At 30.4% G+C, this 18,692-nt stretch overlaps 5 protein-coding genes across 5 annotated transcripts; all 5 read left to right on the forward strand.

Annotated features, from left to right (window-relative positions):
- Positions 1–6: 6 nt before the first annotated feature.
- Positions 7–1,650, forward strand: OCT59_025745 (uncharacterized protein; the record flags this gene model as incomplete). The annotated part of the gene is made up of 12 exons (XM_066140707.1): positions 7–39; positions 523–534; positions 607–640; positions 715–747; positions 820–846; positions 941–998; positions 1,069–1,099; positions 1,173–1,206; positions 1,287–1,315; positions 1,383–1,397; positions 1,456–1,473; positions 1,561–1,650. 12 exons carry the CDS (start codon positions 7–9, stop codon positions 1,648–1,650), a joined length of 414 nt encoding a protein of 137 aa, XP_065992274.1.
- Positions 1,651–3,474: 1,824 nt separating this feature from the next.
- On the forward strand, positions 3,475–5,721 carry OCT59_025746 (uncharacterized protein; the record flags this gene model as incomplete). Its single annotated transcript, XM_066140716.1, has 10 exons — positions 3,475–3,675; positions 3,752–3,815; positions 3,893–3,978; positions 4,082–4,276; positions 4,346–4,670; positions 4,801–4,850; positions 4,929–5,009; positions 5,114–5,382; positions 5,467–5,519; positions 5,597–5,721. 10 exons carry the CDS (start codon positions 3,475–3,477, stop codon positions 5,719–5,721), a joined length of 1,449 nt encoding a protein of 482 aa, XP_065992275.1.
- A 7,400-nt stretch (positions 5,722–13,121) lies between these two features.
- On the forward strand, positions 13,122–13,541 carry OCT59_025747 (uncharacterized protein; the record flags this gene model as incomplete). The annotated part of the gene is made up of 1 exon (XM_066140724.1): positions 13,122–13,541. The coding sequence occupies one exon, from the start codon at positions 13,122–13,124 to the stop codon at positions 13,539–13,541; it is 420 nt and encodes a 139-aa protein (XP_065992276.1).
- A 653-nt stretch (positions 13,542–14,194) lies between these two features.
- Positions 14,195–15,031, forward strand: OCT59_025748 (uncharacterized protein; the record flags this gene model as incomplete). Its single annotated transcript, XM_066140734.1, has 2 exons — positions 14,195–14,378; positions 14,454–15,031. The coding sequence occupies 2 exons, from the start codon at positions 14,195–14,197 to the stop codon at positions 15,029–15,031; spliced, it is 762 nt and encodes a 253-aa protein (XP_065992277.1).
- A 377-nt stretch (positions 15,032–15,408) lies between these two features.
- Positions 15,409–17,573, forward strand: OCT59_025749 (uncharacterized protein; the record flags this gene model as incomplete). Its single annotated transcript, XM_066140738.1, has 15 exons — positions 15,409–15,411; positions 15,521–15,562; positions 15,610–15,650; positions 15,744–15,782; positions 15,999–16,033; positions 16,125–16,160; positions 16,248–16,271; positions 16,489–16,513; positions 16,624–16,667; positions 16,743–16,783; positions 16,869–16,912; positions 17,047–17,089; positions 17,172–17,213; positions 17,292–17,332; positions 17,537–17,573. The coding sequence occupies 15 exons, from the start codon at positions 15,409–15,411 to the stop codon at positions 17,571–17,573; spliced, it is 537 nt and encodes a 178-aa protein (XP_065992278.1).
- Positions 17,574–18,692: the final 1,119 nt, after the last annotated feature.

Genomic DNA, 18,692 nt, shown 5'->3' on the forward strand with positions numbered 1-18,692 from the left:
ATTATTATGATCGGACATTTATCAATCTATAGTATAGTGGTGATCCGCTTTTCTTTTCGCAACCAACTCTTATCCTTTTTTATTTCTTTTCCCCTTACTTTTCATACCGAATTAGTTAAATTTTACTTGTGTGATATATCCCGATTTCAATCTCTATTTGCGAATAAGAGGAAGAAAAGGAGTTGCGTAAAAACGTGAAGCGGGTAATGGACGTTATTGTTGAATTATTAAAGGATAGGATAGATGTTGAGAAGGAACCAGCGATGAAAAGGCAACGGGTTCAGGGTACAGTATTTCGAAAAACAGGAGGATTAATCGTGTATACAGTCCCCGATTGATACTGATGTGATCATTTCCATTTTAATGTTAAAAATAAGCTATCCGAATTTAAGCTTTTTTTAACTTTCACTAAAAAAAACTTTTTTTTTATCTTTTTTATTCCGAAAGTTTCTGAAGTTTCCTTTACTTCGGAAACATTTTTTTTTATCTTTTTTATTAGGGAATCGGCTCCAAAGTGGATAGCCGAATTCCAAGGTAAGTTTCGAAAATAATCTTCGAAACCTTTAAAAAAAACGTTTCTAACTTTTTTTTATTTCTTTTTTGTAGGAATCGGCTCCAAAGTGGATGGCCAAATTCCAAGGTAAGTTTCAAAAATAATCTTCAAAACCTTTAAAAAAAAACGTTTCTAATGTTTTTTTTTATTTTTTTTTGTAGGAATCGCTCCGATGTGGATAGCCGAATTCCAAGGTAAGTTTCGAAACTAATTTTTGAAGCTTAAAGAAAAAACGGTTTTAACGTTTTTTTATTATGATTTTGTAGAAATCGGCCCAATAAGGAAGGAATCCGGTGAGTTTTCGAAGTTGGACTTCGAAAACTTTTAATAAAAACGTATACTAACATTTTTTATAATTGTTTTTGTCGGAAACCGGCTATAACGTAGATACCGGAAGTCTACTGAAGATAAGGAAACTGGCCCATCTTGGATACCAGAATTCCAGGTAAGTTTCCGAAGTTATTTTTTCGAAAACTTTAAAAAACGTATCTTAACTTTTTTTATGACTTTTGTAGGAAATCGGCTCCTAATATACCGAATTCCGTGGTAAGTTTCGAGATTTAATTCAGAAAACTTTAAACTAACGTTTCTAACGTTTTTTTTTATTTCACTTTTGTAGGAAATCGGCTCCGGCGTGGAATCCAGAATCCAAAGTGAGTTTCAAAAATAATTTCGAAACTTTTTTTTTTAAAAAAAAAACGGTTTTAACGTTTCTTTCATTTCTTTTTTATAGGAAACTGCTTCGGCATGGATAATCAGCAGGTAAGTGTTAGGGGGTTTTTAAATTATTTTTAAGAAACGTTCTAACCATGATCACGTTATGTTGTAGTACAAATTAAGAAAAGTTCGAGCGAACTTTTCTTAACCATGATCACGTTAAGTTTCTTTCTTTAATTTTATAGGTTTCGGCTTCTTTAGGCGTGAGTAATCAGTAGATGAATGTTTATAGGGAAGTTTCGAAATTATCTATAAGAGACATTCTAACATTTCTTTCTTTAATTTTGTAGGTTTCGGCTTTTATGGGTGGATATGAGGTGGATCGGTGCAAAAAAAACTGCATAGGGATTTTTGGTGGATTTTGGCAGGGTTTTTTGTAGATTTTTAATAGGTTTTTTTTGGAGGGTTTTGGATGAGTTTTTTGGTAGGTTTTTGGGTTTTGGTGGGTTTAATTTGCTAATTTGTATCATTTTTTACAAAATATGATTTTAATAAAAATATTTCAAAATATTTCAAAATCTGTAATATCAATTTGCTAAATCGTAATGTTGATTTTGTTAAATCGGAATTAATTCAGAATGTTGATTTGTAATGATTTAGTTCCGAATTTATATTCCGATTTGCTGCCAATCGGAACTTTTTAAATTCGGAACTTTTAACCCAAAATCGACCCAAAATCGACCTAAAATCGGACATCCGATTTCCAGCCGATTGCACCATTTTGACCGGTGAAAACTATTTTTTTATTTTATTTTTTATTTTATTTAATTTTTGCTATCAAAGAAATGTTTTCACAACATTCTTATTAATATGGTTTCTAAAAAAGCAAAGTTTTTGTTAACATAACGTCATGAAATGCATTTATTATCAGCTAATTAGAATCTAACTGCAAGTTATCGATGTGAATTCGAAATCACATGCTGTGCTCTCAGATACCAGTTCCAAAACTTTCGCAAAATCTGATTCAACAAAGTGTTACGTTATAAATACATACCAGTCAGCGGAAATGTCAGGTTTTTTTGGCTGACTTGTTTTTTGCTAATTAAAACATATTATAATCAATAAATAGTTCTAATATAACATGATTTTTTTTCTAGATAATATACTATGAACCTTAATAAACTTTTATTTTTTGAACTTTTCTCTATCTATTTTAATAATTTTTTTAATAATATAATAATTGTATAAAAAATTTCCATTACGCCAACTTTTTTCATTTTTTTTAGTTTCAACCTCCAGATGCAACTTATTAATGGAGAATAAATATTATTTTAATTGCTCGAATATATGTAAAATTTTATGGAGAATCGAATTACTTAATACGACAAAGGCGGTTTCATTAATAAAATCTGGTGTTTTTAAAATTTCAGTTTTTCAAAAAGTTAACTAATAATAACTTTGTAAAAATTACATAATAAAGTATTAATTTATGGACATAAAAAGAATCTTAGATATAAATTATATATTATAGCAAAATAATATTAATTTGTCTAAATATATATATGTATTGATATTTACAAGCTTAGCAATTTTCATATATTAAATTAATTGTAAAGAGTTGCTATTAGTAAAAGTACTTCATTAATTATTTAATTTTAATAAAGGTTGAGTAAATAATATGAAAAATGGAAAATAGCGGTAGTTTAATTCATAAATTCATCGATTATCCGTTAAACGCGAAAAACAATAGTACTGTACAGTACATAGCGCAATTAGCGCATGCACTGCGCATGCCATGTGACACTACCGAATAATCAAAAATGATACATTTTTTTCAATAATCAAAAACGATACATTTTTTTTTCAACAATAGTTTGTACAACCCACTTCTTTAATCACCTCCTTAATAAAAAACGATATATTTGCGAAATTAACAGCCATCGGAAATGTCGCATCACTTGTCGATCATTAATTAAAATAATTTTCACCCCTTAGCTAAAAAGAGAAATTTCTAATACATTGCTTATACAAATTAAGGGAACTAATATAGTGTATTTTAAATTTTCTATGGGGTGCCGTAGGCATAATCAAGTGCATGATAATTTTGCATCCAGATTAGATAAAACCTTCCGAATTTTATAATTCGTAAATCTCGAAAGACAAAAATACCTTACTAAATTGGGCCTATAATGTTTCATGTAACAAGTAATTATATAAATATACTGTCTGTACAGTACCTACAGCATGTACTTTTAAACAAAAAAATGTTTATATCAATATTTTTCGTTATTATCTTGATTGTTGTTATTAATTTCATTCGTAAAATTAATAAAAAACCTGAAGGACTTGAGAGTATTCCAAATGTTTCTACATTAGAAATATTGTGGGCCAATTTACAACAAAAGAACTATGATGAAATTGAGGATTTAATTCAAAGACGTTCAGGAGACCATGGAATTTATTTTGTAAATATCAATGTCACCCATTTTTATCTTAATTTCTCTTATTTATTAAAAAATATATATTTATTTACTTTTATAGAGTTACTTCGGCTCAGTAAGTATCGCAAGCCCTGAATATGCTAAAATTTTATTGACTGAATCAGGTAATTTGTTTTTTTAATGTGCGGTACAGTTAAAACATAACAAAACGTTCCCTTAAATAATTAAAATTATTTATTAGAGGATGATGCTACCAAATTCGAACCAGATCCTGGTAGTTTTTTAGATAAATTTTTCGGGTCTGGATTACCATTTGCTAATGGAGATGTATGTAATCTCGACTTCGATTTTTATAAGCATTATTCGCGTTAATGCCGTTATTCCCTAAGTAGAATCGTTAATACTTAAAGTAATATTGACTATTTTATAGAAATGGAGAACTCATAGGAATTTAGCGAATTCTGCATTCAATATTGCCTTATCTCCAGAAATTGTTGGTGAAACTACGATGGACCTTTTTGCTTTCATGAAACCAAAATTAAATCGACCAATTGATGTATACGAAACTATGCAACGTGTTACAATTGAAGCATTGGGAAAATTGGGCTTTGGACATAAGTTTGGAGTAAGAGTTGGAAGATATATATATTTCTTTAGTACTAATTATTACAATCTAAAAAAGATTATATTTTAGTGTTTAGAATCCGAAGGAGTTTCTCATCTTATAAGTTCTTATAAATATGTTGTTTCAATTGTTGGATCTCCTCTCTATCGTATGGTTCCATGGGTAGATAAATTGCCTTTAAAATCTAACAAAAAATACTTGGATGCACTCAAAGAATTTGATGGATTCATTTATGATGTTATAGAAGCAAGGAGAAATGAGATTAAGAAAAATTCTTATAATGGTCGTGATTTATTAACGAGCATGTTAAAACTTACTGAACAAGAAGAAATTAATACCGATATAAAACAATTAAGGGATGAGTTGGCGAGCATTTTTGCTGCAGGACATGATAGTAAGTTTAAAATTGTGCGTTGTAGTACGTACATATTAGATTAAATTAGGACATAAATTTCTGGGGACAGAAAATTTATTTATGAATTACAAAGATCTTTATTTAAAATTTCAAAAAAATTTTTTTTTAGGCACTTCAATAGCATTGAGTGTTTCGCTTTATTTTCTTGCAAAATATCCAGTAAGTGGTAAATTTTTGTGGTTGATTTTTCAAAATTTACATCTTTTCATTAATTTGTTTGTAATTCAAAATAAATAGGAAATGCAAGAAAAAGCACGAGCAGAAGTAATTAATATTCTTGGTAACGAACCAATTATACCAAATTCAGATCAATTAAAGGTACTATTAAGCCATTACTATAATTTATTAATTTTCACATTTTACAATTTTACTGTATTTTACTCATATATATTATGTGTACTGTATATAACTATATATATTAGGAATTGAAATATGTCAATGCAATTATTAAAGAATCTTTACGAGCTTATCCACCGGCACCAATAATAACTGCTAGAAGATTAAATAAGCCAGTTAAGCTTGGCCCCTATACTCTACCAACAAATACTATATGTATGGTAAATGCTTGGCAAATTCATCATAATCCAAAATATTGGAAAAATCCTAATCAATACGACCCTGAAAGATTTTTAAGTAGCGAGAAAAGACACGCATATTCTTGGGTTACTTTTTCTTCTGGTCCAAGAAATTGGTATATACAGCATGTACTTCTTTTTACAAATATAAAATAATTTTACCACATTTTAAAATTAAATTTTTTCTTAAAAACATATAGTGTCGGACAAAATTTATCTTTAATGGAACAAAGAATTATTCTTTCAATGATCCGTGAGTAAAATATATTTAAATTGCTTAATTTATTTATAGTTGAACCAAATAAGTAATTTATATCATTCCTTTTAAAGTGCTCAAATATAAATGGACTCTCCCTGAAAATAGCATTAATAAGGACAAATTATTATTAAACGCTCAGTTCTTACTAACCCCCCGCGATCTAAAACTTGTATTTACCGAAAGAATTAACAAATAAGATATTGGAATTATTTTGAAAATTAAAAATATTAGGAATGATTTATAAATACATTATACAGTATATATGATGATAATTAATGCCCTATGAAAAAATTCTGTGTGATTTCTGTTGAAAAATCATCCAATTAAATTTACTACGATTTTAATACGATTTTCACTATAATTTCACTATGATCTCTGCACATTTGATCATAAAATAAAATGTGCTAAAAATTGCAATAAAATCACATCATTGTATGGTAATTCATAAATTTTTAAAGTGAAATTATAAAATTTTTATTAGTTTAAAATATAAAAATATACAAAATACTTCATAAGTTACATTTATTAGTAATGAAAGAAAGTAAATTAGTAATGATACCCAGTAAAAATGTATTTGCATAAATTTGTACCAAATTTGTGCATCATATAAAGGATGAGCCCGTTTGGAACAAAATTTGATTGGATTGCTTAATAATTTTTTGAGATCGATTTTTCTTAAATATGAAAATTTCCCCTTTTAATCAAAATATATTCATTTCTAGGTGTAATTTAGCAAAATAATCAACTTTATTAGGTTATGAAGATATATAAAGCTCATGTTAGACCATATAATATGAAAATTTTCGATTTTAACTAAATTTGGCCAACATTATAAATTCGGCCAGAATCAAGATAATTTTGGCCCACCCATTCAAAATCCCATATCCGATCCCATCCCATCCCATTCCAAATCCCAAATCCCATACCCATTCCAATCCCAAACCAGTCCCAATCCCATCCCATCCCAAATCCCAAATCCCATTCCAAATCTCATTTAAAATATTTATAGATTGTGTAATTTTTTTAATATAAAACTTTATTTAAATAATGTAATTCTAATGTTTTAGCTATTTTCTTTTGAATTGTTAAAAAATTTTTGCTTTTTTATTACTTTATTTAAAATTAAATAATGGTTTAATTTTCTCCTACCGGCCAAAATTAAATAATTGGCATGGGAATTTCCTTTTTGGAATCATGTGTAATAAAAAAATAAATTTTCCTTTTTGGAAATTTGTGTAACATCACATTAGTGTTACAATCCGGATGAATCCTACTTGCCACCTATATTAATATGGGATATGGATGTTGAAAAAAACTCTCTCCCCTTTCTGTTTTTTTTACTATAAATCTGCAGTAGACACTTATTTTCACACACTGTTTTAAAGAGGAACTAGGACCACGGGGTGGCCTTAACGGAAAGTCCTCCTCTTATAACCCTCAGTTATTTAGTCCTTGAGAGAGATGCAGGTCGAAATACAACCTGCTTTCCTTAAGGCTGAACCACGCAGTTCAGCTAACGTTTTTTCTCTTTCGACACCTCAAAAAAAATTAAAAAATTCTTTTCTCATTTCTTTCAAAAAATTTCACGTGACCTGTCCTAATCGAGCAGGCAGTAACAAGATTTATGAGATCAACCGATTAAAAAGTTTCTTTTTTGAGTTTGCAGATCAACCGCAAAGCACCAATGATATTCACCTCAAGATTTACACAAATGATTACCACATAAAATCAACCCCGATTAGCTATAACTCCATGAGCCTTTTACCTAACATCAAACTCCAAGTGAGCACAATGCTGACTCATTTTTTTTCTCATCAATATGTTATTTTCTGACGCATAAACAAAATATTTTCAACTTATCCGGTCAAAATTACTGGATAGAATTGATATGATAAAATCTCGTGGTAACAATACACAACGCTGAAATACCTCTACAAAAACTAGTGTTCCGAACGGATCGAATCAGATCGGATTTGAGATGAATCCAATCTGATCCAAATTCGGATCAAAAAAAGTTGGATTTGATCCGATCCGAATTCAGATCAAAAATAATTGGATCCGATCCAATCTGAATCCGAAATGAGCTTGATTCGATTCGGTCTAAATCCAATTCAGATAAAACCGATCCAGTCCGAATCCAATCTGAATCAGAAGTTAAAAAACATTTTGCAACATTTTTTTAAAGATTTATTTAATAAAAAACGTTGCGAAACATTTTTTATTTCAATTTAAACGAAAAAAAACTGGTGTGAAATGGTTTTTTAACGAATTTAATAAAAACTGTTGCAAAACGGTTTTTTAACGAATTTAATAAAAACTGTTGCGAAATGGTTTATTTAACTAAAAAAACCGTTTCGCAACAGTTTTTTTAACGATTTTAATATAAACTGTTGCGAAATGGTTTATTTAATTAAAAAGAACCATTTTGCAACAGTTTTTTTAATTGTTTTAATATAAACTGTTGCAAAACGGTTTATTTAACTAAAAAAACCGTTTTGCAATGGTTTTTTTAACGATTTTAATATAAACCGTTGTGAAACGGTTTATTTAACTAAAAAGAACTGTTTCGCAACGGTTCTTTTAATTGTTTTAATATAAACCATATGTGCCAATTTTTGGAATTAGTCTAAATTAAGATTTTTATAAAAATTTAATATTTTAGTAAGATTAACATTACACAAATCTAAATTAAATATGTGTTACATATTTACGTAACTCATATTTAATAAAAAATAAAAAAATTTTTTTAATCAATATTCAAAAATAACGGTAATAACCACTTCTTTTTTCCCATCACTGCCCATCACTTTTCCATCATTTTTCTATTCACTTTTATTAAATATGACAAAAAAGTTTATAAGCAAATATAGCAGTTATTTTTAAGTGGTAAGTAAAAGAAAAAACTTAATATTTTATATACATAGATAAGACATATTTTTTCATAATTTTTAGCTTTAATTTATTGTTTTTTCTTTGTAAAAAATACATGCAAATAAAAAATAATTATGATGTAAAATAGTTGTAAAATGAATAATAAGATATTCTTTTTTTTCAAAATAACTAATTATATATTTGTTTTTTATCTTTTAAAATTATTTTATTAGATTTATTCTACTAAAATCCTTAAATGGCAAATAAAATCTTTTAAATAAAGTAAAAGAATTTGGGATTCTCTTATGAAAGCATTTTTTGGTAAGAAATAAAATTTTCAGATCGGACTTTATGCAGGTGACAAAATCGTGCATTATTATTCCTGGAGATATGCTAACGTCATCATTTTACATTCATTTGAAAGCTGAGAATTTGCTCTATCGTAAGAATCAAAGATCAGGAAAATTGGATCACTGGATGAGGCGTAATTAACGATCAAAGTCAAATCAAATTTAAAAATTAAAAATAAATATATTAGACGTAATTATTCACAATCCAGTGATTCAATTCATTCGATTTTAGGCTTATTAGATAGACCTCAATTTTCTCTTTCAAATGAATATAATTTCATTCGTGTAGCTTGCATCTACAGGTATTTAATAAATTTTTTTATATCAGATTTTATCAAACTTATAAAATTTTATATTAATAATATAATTGATGATTCCTAAACATCTACATATATTAAACGAATTATTTTAAATTTATTTTAAAGATAAAAGTTGGCATCACCTTAGGGAGCAAAGTTCATTCAAATTGAATCACTACATGTGAAGTAATTAATGATCAAATTTAGATAAAATTCAATAAATATACTGAACGTGATTACTGAACAACTAGTGATTCAATTCACTTGATTTTAGATTCATTAGATAGATCTCGATTTTCTCTTTCAAATGAATGTAAATTTATTTGTATAGCTTATTTCTACGAAGAATTATCAATGATTTTGTCATGAGAGTTATATTTGATCTTTTAAATTTTAATGATATCTTATATTAAAAAAAAATTAAAAATTATATAATTAATTAGTTTTTTTTGCATTACCTAGTATAAATTTATTATTCTTATATAAATGATAATTTATATTTGCTTTAATAAAATTATTTTTGTGTAAAAAATTAGATTCCAAGGATCGGCCCATATGCTGTTGCGAAACGGTTTATTTAATTAAAAAAAACCGTTTTGCAACGGTTTTTTAAAATATTTTAATGTAAACCGTTGCGAAACAGTTTATTTAACTAAAAAAAACGTTTCGCAACAGTTCTTTTAATTGTTTCAATATAAACCGTTGCGAAATGGTTTATTTAATTAAAAAGAACCATTTTACAACGGTTTATTTAATTAAAAAGAACCATTTCGCAATTGTTTATTTAATTAAAAAGAACCATTTCGCAACGGTTTATTTAATTAAAAGAACCGTTTCGCAATGGTTTATTTAATTAAAAAGAACCGTTTCGCAATGGTTTATTTAATTAAAAAGAACCACTTCGCAACGGTTTATTTAATTAAAAAGAACCATTTCGCAACGGTTTATTTAATTAAAAAGAACCATTTCGCAACAGTTTATTTAATTAAAAAGAACCATTTCGCAACAGTTTATTTAATTAAAAAGAACCATTTCGCAACAGTTTATTTAATTAAAAAGAACCGTTTCGCAACATTTTATTTAATTAAAAAGAACCATTTCGCAACGGTTTTTTAAAATATTTTAATGTAAACCATTGCGAAACGGTTTATTTAATTAAAAAGAACTGTTTCGCAATGTTTTTTTAATGATTTTAATGTAAACTGTTGCGAAATGGTTTATTTAACTAAAAAAACCATTTCGCAATGGTTTTTTTAATGATTTTAATATAAACCGTTGCGAAATGGTTTATTTAACTAAAAAGAACTGTTTCGCAACGGTTTTTTAAATTGTTTTAGTATAAACCGTTGCGAAATGGTTTATTTAACTAAAAAGAACCGTTGCGCAACGGTTTTTAAATTGTTTTAATATAAACCGTTGCGAAACGGTTTATTTAATTAAAAAGAACCGTTTCGCAACAGTTTATTTAATTAAAAAGAACCATTTCGCAACAGTTTATTTAATTAAAAAGAACCGTTTCACAACGGTTTTTTAAAATATTTTAATATAAACTGTTGCGAAACAGTTTATTTAACTAAAAAAACCCGTTGCGCAACAGTTTTTTAAATTATTTTAATATAAACTGTTGCGAAATGGTTTATTTAACTAAAAATAACCATTTCACAACGGTTTTTTATTGTCTTAATAAAAAATGTTGCGCAAAACATTTTTTATTTTCTAAGATTTGGATCTGATTTAGATCTGATCTGAATCCGTTCGAATCTGATTCGATCCGATCCGATTTGAATGAATAACTGATCTGATCCGATTCGATCTGAAACAGATCAAATTTTTTTGATTCAGATCGGATCACAGATCATAAAAAGCTAATCCGATCCAATCCGTTTCAGATCAGATCCACGGATACGAATCAGATCAGATTTTTTTTGGAACACTAACAAAAACATTTTTTAATTTTTCATACAAACGTTATCATTTTTACTTTGGGATTTATGTCTCGTGTAATCATATCACCTGACAAAATCTTTCTAATCAAATTCATTCTACGTGCGCCGTTCCTACACCATTTATCATGTTCAATTTAAGACGTGCTTGTATTAATCATCAGATACACTTGGAACGATACAGCTTTACTAAAATACTTAAACCTTCATTAACCATTCGGTCTTCAGAATTAGATACTCCAACCACTGACAACTTACAATCTTGGAATAATCACAAGATTAAGAAACCTCATAAATTACATCACGCGGCATTTCTCTTCAAATGATGGAATGATAAAACAATTAAAGAAATTCGTTCCAACAGACAAGGTACCTCATACTGTATACGTTATATGGCATATAATGCTAGACATCCAAACCGTCTCAAGAGTACTTCCATGTATCGTAAAGAACTCTTTAACTTCAACACAAACTTCAGTCACCACGCTTCAGTCAGACGTCAACAAAATGAAAGACTTCAACGACATCAACGTTGAGTCGCAAAGTTGTTCAAAAACTCACTTGCGATTATAATAGAATCACAACTCAAACAAGACAATCGCTACAGTTTGCTGTATCACAGAAATCAAATTACCAGGAAAAGGATTCAATATCTATTTAATATAAATCACGATGAGTTTCAATTTTGGGATGATTATTTTTTTCCCATCTCATTACCACCATCTTACACCCATACGATGTGCAACGATCTGTTTAATGACACTTTATTTACAGCCTGGTTATCTACCTTTTAAACAATGACTCACTCACAGCTTCAACCTCTGTCATCGGGCTGGATGTGGGAGGTGCAAACACCACCCACCTCCGGGTCTACGACCCGTCACAGTACCTATATGGCCCCTACGGGGCTCAGGCATCCCCATATATACTACCACCATGGCCACAGTGGTCATGGCTGGTCACACTACTTTCCAACTCCTTTTTTTTTCTCCATTTTTTCTTATATATAAAACTACTATGACCACTATGACCACTATGACCAGACTACTAAAAAGTGGATAAAAACACGAATAAAGCCAAAATCAGACAGAATATCTGGTTATAGTACTAACCACAGTTCGAAAACTTATGATAATACTATGGCTACCTTAGTTAGCTTCTTAGGCTCCAAAACCCGATTTAAGCTATGACCACCTTTTATCTACTTACCTGGAACACTGAACTATGCTACCGAACTATGACCACCGAACTATGACCGCCGAACTATGACCACCCTTTATCTACTTACCTGGAACACCGAACTACTGACCGCCGAACTATGACCACCCTTTATCTACTTACCTGGAACACCGAACTATGACCGCCAAACTATGACCACCGAACTATGGCCACTTGTCCCGTCAGAAAAAATAAGTAATTGAACAATGGGTATACCATAAGTAATATATAAGGACAAACAATATGTATACTGCAGAAAAGTTAGCAATAATCTTCGGCTGCACAGTCCCTGATCTTATGGATATCAATAGGGAAATCCTAAAAAGCTGTCAAATCCCGCATGCAGTATCAGCAATTCCTGAACTTGTAGGCCATATCCTGGAACGCATTCCAAGTAGCAATTTCAGGCCACATCTTTTAGAAGTCAGCCCAATCTGGAGAGCCGAAGCTGAACAAGTACTCTGGAAGCGGCATAAAAAAGCCGAGGAGGTATACGACAGGGCGATGAAAAAAAGGAAAAAAGAAAAAGCGGGGATGCTCTTGGTCAATTATATGAGGGGAGGGTATTAGAAATTGTGAACCTAGAGAAGCTTAAATGGAAGGCATATCGAAAGGCTTGTAAAGAGTTATCGGAAGCTAGAAAAGAGCATGGTATGGTAAGGTGGGCTCTTGAGCGGTGTGGATTTCAGATATATGTGGATTGAAAAGGGGAAAAGGAAGATTTAGAGCAGTCGTAAAGGTTTGTGGTTTATAGTTTTTTTTTACCCCTAGAAGATAACCGGGTATGACCGGAGGACCGCAGGACTACAGGACTACAGGAGGGTAACCAGGTAGGAGTGCAGATCTTTGGAAAAAATATTCGGCAATTGAAGATTAGGTAACTATAAATTAGTACTCGATTTGATAGAACAAAAAATGACTGCCCAAGTTCCAGCAATCTTTAACCCTAACAACCGTTTTTTCTACGATGACCTTCTTAAAAAGTGTATAGGTACACACACAAAAGAAAGCGTCAATTCAGCAATCTCAGCTTCTGTGGCTTTCATCACCACGAAGTCTGGCATGTGGATCAGAAAAAAAAAGGCTTATAATGAAAGCATATACTTTGAGATTGCTACAGATCTCAAGGGAATTTCTACTAAGCACAAGGTAAGTATTCGGTCAGATGCAAGAGAAGACAATGATATGATTACATCCACCAAGTTAAAGGACCTTCTTATCCAAGCCTCAGTCACAAAGATCTGTTATACAGATGTAAACTTCATGCCTTATCCCCCAAATGCACCAAAGTATAATCCTGAATTCTTCAATCTCTTTCTAGGTTTCAGGGCTTAACCTGCTGAGCACATCAAACCAAACCTAATTAATCCAATTATTCGACATGTTCATGAGGTATGGTGTGCAGAGGACAAGCAGTTAACCATATACATCCTTAACTGGCTCGCATTTCTGGTTCAAAATCCAGACAAAAAACCTGGTACAGCAATTATTATGCGCAGTCCTCCCAGATGTGGTAAGAATATCTTAACTGATTTTATCAGAGAACATATTATTGGTCGTGAAAACTTCCTCTCCACTACCCGTCTTGAAGATGTAATGGGAAGGTTCAATGCAGCTGTTCGTGCCAAAAAACTCATCATCCTCAATGAATGTGATATGACAGGTAAGGAATGGCATGGAGCAAATAACTGACTTAAGAGTTTAATCACTGGGCCTTACATCTCTATTGAGGAAAAAGGAATAGATGCAAGATTATTGATGACTTTGCTGGCTACGATCCTAAGTAATCATGCTATGCCAATCCGCATGAAATGAAATGATGAAAGATTTGTAGCCCTCAATGTATCAGCCAAATATAAAAACAATCAAGAATACTTCAGTTCTCTAGTAAAAGTATTAGAAATCCAGATACAGCCAGTTCCTTTATGTCCTATTTACTTAGCCGAGACTTAACTATCTTCAATCCCCGATCTATTTCTGATACTCAAATGAAACAGGAGCTAATCAAAGCAAGTATTCCAAATCCCCAGCGTTTCATACAATATTACCTTGAAATGATGTGCCCCAACAATTGTGATACACTTGAAATCCCTTGTACAAATTTCCATAGCACTTACCAGAATTGGTGCAGTGAGAAGGGTGAAAACAAAACACTTAGTGATAATAAGTTTGGTATGGAGATTAAGCAATTCATTCCTAAAACTCGACCAAGACGTTCAGGTGCTTGAATAAACTATTACATACTAGATAAAGCAAAAATCGAAAAGAATTTTAGTAGAGTAATCCAGGAGACACAAGACATACAGAATGTACAGGTAGATCAAGAGGAAGTGGAGCTAGTTGTTGAGAAACTTGTTGAAGAAAAACCTACTAAAGAACAACCAGTTTCCAAAAAGACTCCACCACCAGTACCATCCAAGCCCGATTGCTTGAAGGTAAAACCAGCACCTGTCATCAATAAGGACCCTATTCCTGAAGAACCTCCAGCTCCCATAGAGTCAGACACTGATGAAATTATAGACAGTTTCTCAGACTGTTATCTATCTGATGAGGAACCTGATCAAGAAGATGAGCCGCCTGCTGAGGAACCTGCATTTGAAGCTGATGATGACTACGACGTTTTAGATGACTTGCTATCTGACTCAGATCCTATAACCACAACCCCAGCTCCTGAGCAACAACCCGAGTCTTTCGCAGAATCTTCTGCATCTGTTGATAAATCTAATTTAGAACCGGCTTCCGAAGAGCAACCTATCTCAGAACCTGACACAGAACCAGAAGTTGACTGGGATTCTGAACCAAAGGAAGGTAAAGCTGCGGTATAACGAAAAAAAAAATTAAGCTTTTTTTTAGCAAAAGCTTAATTTTTTTTTTCTCACGGCCTTTACCTCTTCTTTCTTTCGCCCTTCCCCTTCTCTCTTTCTCTCACCTTCACCTTCCCTCTTTCTTTCACCTTCCCCTTCCCTCTTTCTTTCACCTTCCCCTTTCTTCTTTCTCTCACCTTCCCCTTCCCTCTTTTTTTTTACCCTTCCCCTTCCCTCTTTTTTCTTTCGCCTTCTCCTTCCCTCTTTCTTTTACCTTCACCTTCCCTCTTTCTCCTCCTTCTTCCCCTTCCTCTTCCTCCACCCTTCCCCCTTCCCTTTTTTCTCCCACTCCTTTCCCATTCCCTTTCCCCTTCCCGAAACCGTCTTTCAGAAAAACAATGGTAAGTTTCGAAGTGAAACGCTTCAAAACTTTTTTAAATTTTAAATTTTTTTTTTAATTCTTTGTTGTAAGGAAACGTTTTTAACGTTTCCTTTCTTTCTTTTTTGTAGGATTTTCGATGTTTTGACTTTGGGAAACGAACTGAAATTATGGTAAGTTTCAAAGCGTTTCGCTTCGAAACTTTAAATTTTTTTTATAGAATTTTCAATGGTTTGGCTTTGGGAAACGAGAAACCGAAGGGTAAGTTTCAAAGCGTTTTGCTTCGAAACTTTTTAATTTTTTTTTTTAATTTTTGTAAGGAAACGTTTCTAAGTTTCCTTTTTCTTTATGTAGGAACGCTGGATGTTTGGATGATGGAATCGAAACGAACCGGTAAGTTTTACAACGTTGCGTTGTAAAACTTAATTTTATTAAATTTTTTTAAGAAACGTTAGCTAACGTTTCTTCTTTTTTTGTAGATACACTCTGGATTCCTTCTGATCTTGGATTTCGGTTAGGTTTCAAAGTTTCGTTTTGAAACTTCGATTCTTTTTTTTATTTTTTAAAAGGAACGTTACTAAATACTAACGTTCTTTATTCTTTTTGTAGGTTTCGGTATTCCAAGGATCTAAAACGGCAAAATGGTAAGTTTCGTAACGAATATTTCGTTACGAAACTTTATTTTTATTTTTTTTGATTTTTAAAGGAACTTTCTAACGTTCTTTTTTTTTGTAGGTTCTGTGCTCCAATATTCTAAATCGATAAAATATGGTAAGTTTCGCAGCGTCTCGCTGCGAAACTTGATTTTATTTTGTTTTTTACTAAGAAACGTTCTAACGTTTCTTTTTTCTTTTATAGGAACGCCGGACGAAATGTCTTTGGGTAATTAAAGAAAGAGGGAGAGATAATTCGATTTTTTTTTGCATTTTAGAAACGTTCTTAACGTTTCTTTTTTTTATTTTTTATTTTTTTTGTAGGAATTGCCGGATGAATTTTTACGAACCGGACTTGAAGGTATTTGGGAGAAAAAGTTTGAAGAGTTCTTTCTTTTTTGATTTTTTAGAAACGTTTTATCATTTCTTTTTCTTTTTTTTTGTAGGTCCGTGCTCCAATATTCCAAATCGGTAAAATATGGTAGTTTTGAAGCGTTTCGCTTCGAAACTTTAAAAAAAATTTTTTTTTTAATTATTTTTTGTAAGGAAACGTTTCTAATGTTTCTTTCTTCTTTTTGTAGGAACTCCGGACGAAATTATGAACCGGACTTTGTTTATGTGAAAGGTAATAGGGTAGAGGAAAGTTTAGTGCTTTTTTTAGTAACATTTTAAACGTTACTTTTTTTTTCTTTTATTGTAGGAACACCAGAACGAATTCACAAACCGGGCTTTGGGTGGAAGGTAATATGGTAAAGGGAATTAGAGAAATTTTGTTATTTTGTTTATATTTATTAAAATTTTTTTCTTTTTTCTTTGTTTCTTTAAGGGAAAGAAGAAAACGAAAGAGAAAGTTGAGAACGAAAATGAAAGGTGAAGGAGAAGATGAAAGGGAAGGGTGAAACGAAAGGGAAAAGGAAAACATTTCGAAGGTATACTTCGAAATATTTTTTTTTATTTTTCAACGAAACGTATATTAATGTTTCATTTTTTTTATATTTTTTTAGGTTTAGCGGCTCATTGGACAAACCGGAATTCAATATTTTGAAGGTATACTTTGAAATATTTTTTTTTATTTTGATTTTTTTTAACAAAACATATATTAACGTTTCATTTTTTTTTTATTTTTTAGATTCAGCAGTCTTTGTACATATGGAATTCAACATTTCGAAAGGTATATATTTCGAAATGTTTCTTTAATTTGATTTTTTTAACGAAACGTATATTAATGTTTCATTTTTTTATTTTTTAGGTTCAACGGTCCTTGAACGTATGGAATTTAACATTTCGAAGGTACTATATACTTCGAAATGTTTCTTTATTTTGATTTTTTCAATGAAACGTATATTAATGTTTTGTTTTTTTATTTTTTAGGTTCAACGGTCCTTGAACGTATAGAATTTAACATTTTGAAGATATATACTTTGAAATGTTTCTTTATTTTGATTTTTTTAACGAAACGTTTATTAACGCTTCATTTTTTTCTTTTTTTTTTAGGTTTACACCAGCTTTTACTTTGGCACTGGACATTTGATACATGAATGAATTAGAGGTGCAGATTATCCATAGATTATCGTTAAATAATAATAATTGTACATTTATTAATAAATAAAATTATAATAAATTATGTGAAATTATTAAAACAGTGTTTTAAATTGTCATGGCGTTTACACTAAATTGTTTAAAATTATTACTAAATTTCACTCAATTGTCCAAAATTTCACTAAATTGTCTCTGAAAATGTTGCATTTATATCGTTTACACTCAATTGTCCAAAATCAGTAAAACATTTTCACTCAATTGTCCGAAATTATCCTAAATTTCACTAAATTATCAAAAGTTTAGCTAACATTTACCGAAAAAATGCAAAATTTACCACAATTTGTATTACGTTTGCACAACATTGCTGAAAAATTCACCTAAATTTTCAACAATTTATATAACATTACTAAAAATACATTACAATTTACCACAATTTGCATTACTTTTGCATGAAATTACTAAAAATTCACTATAATTTACCACAATTTGCATTACATTTGCATAACATTACTAAAAATTTAACTAAATTCACCACAATTTGCACTTCGTTTACATAACATTACTAAAAATTTGACTAAATTCACCACAATTTGCACTTCGTTTACATTACATTACTAAAAATTTGACTAAATTTACCACAATTTGCATTACGTTTACATAAAATTACTAAAAATTTAACTAAATTCACCACAATTTGCATTACGTTTACATAAAATTACTAAAATTTTAACAAAATTCACCACAATTTGCACATTCGTTTGCATAGCATTACTAAAAATTTGCCTAAAATTCACCACAATTTACATTACGTTTGCATAAAATTACTAAAAATTTAACTAAATTCACCACAATTTGCACTTCGTTTGCATATCATTACTAAAGATTTGCCTAAAATTTCCCACAATTTAATGATAATTTACTGAAAAATTTCTCAACATTTGAATTAGGAATTCTGTAGGAATTCCGCGATTTTGACAAAATTTGCCAAATTGTAAGTCCTCCATTATCCCAAAATTGTAACACAATTTACCCCAATTTACCGGGATAATTCTTAATTTGCCAGAAAAATTCCAGGCAAATTTTGCGACAATGACATCTGTTCGACCTGTGT

The sequence above is a fragment of the Rhizophagus irregularis genome, chromosome 5 (genome assembly GCF_026210795.1).
Source record: "Rhizophagus irregularis chromosome 5, complete sequence".
NCBI lineage: Eukaryota > Fungi > Glomeromycota > Glomeromycetes > Glomerales > Glomeraceae > Rhizophagus > Rhizophagus irregularis.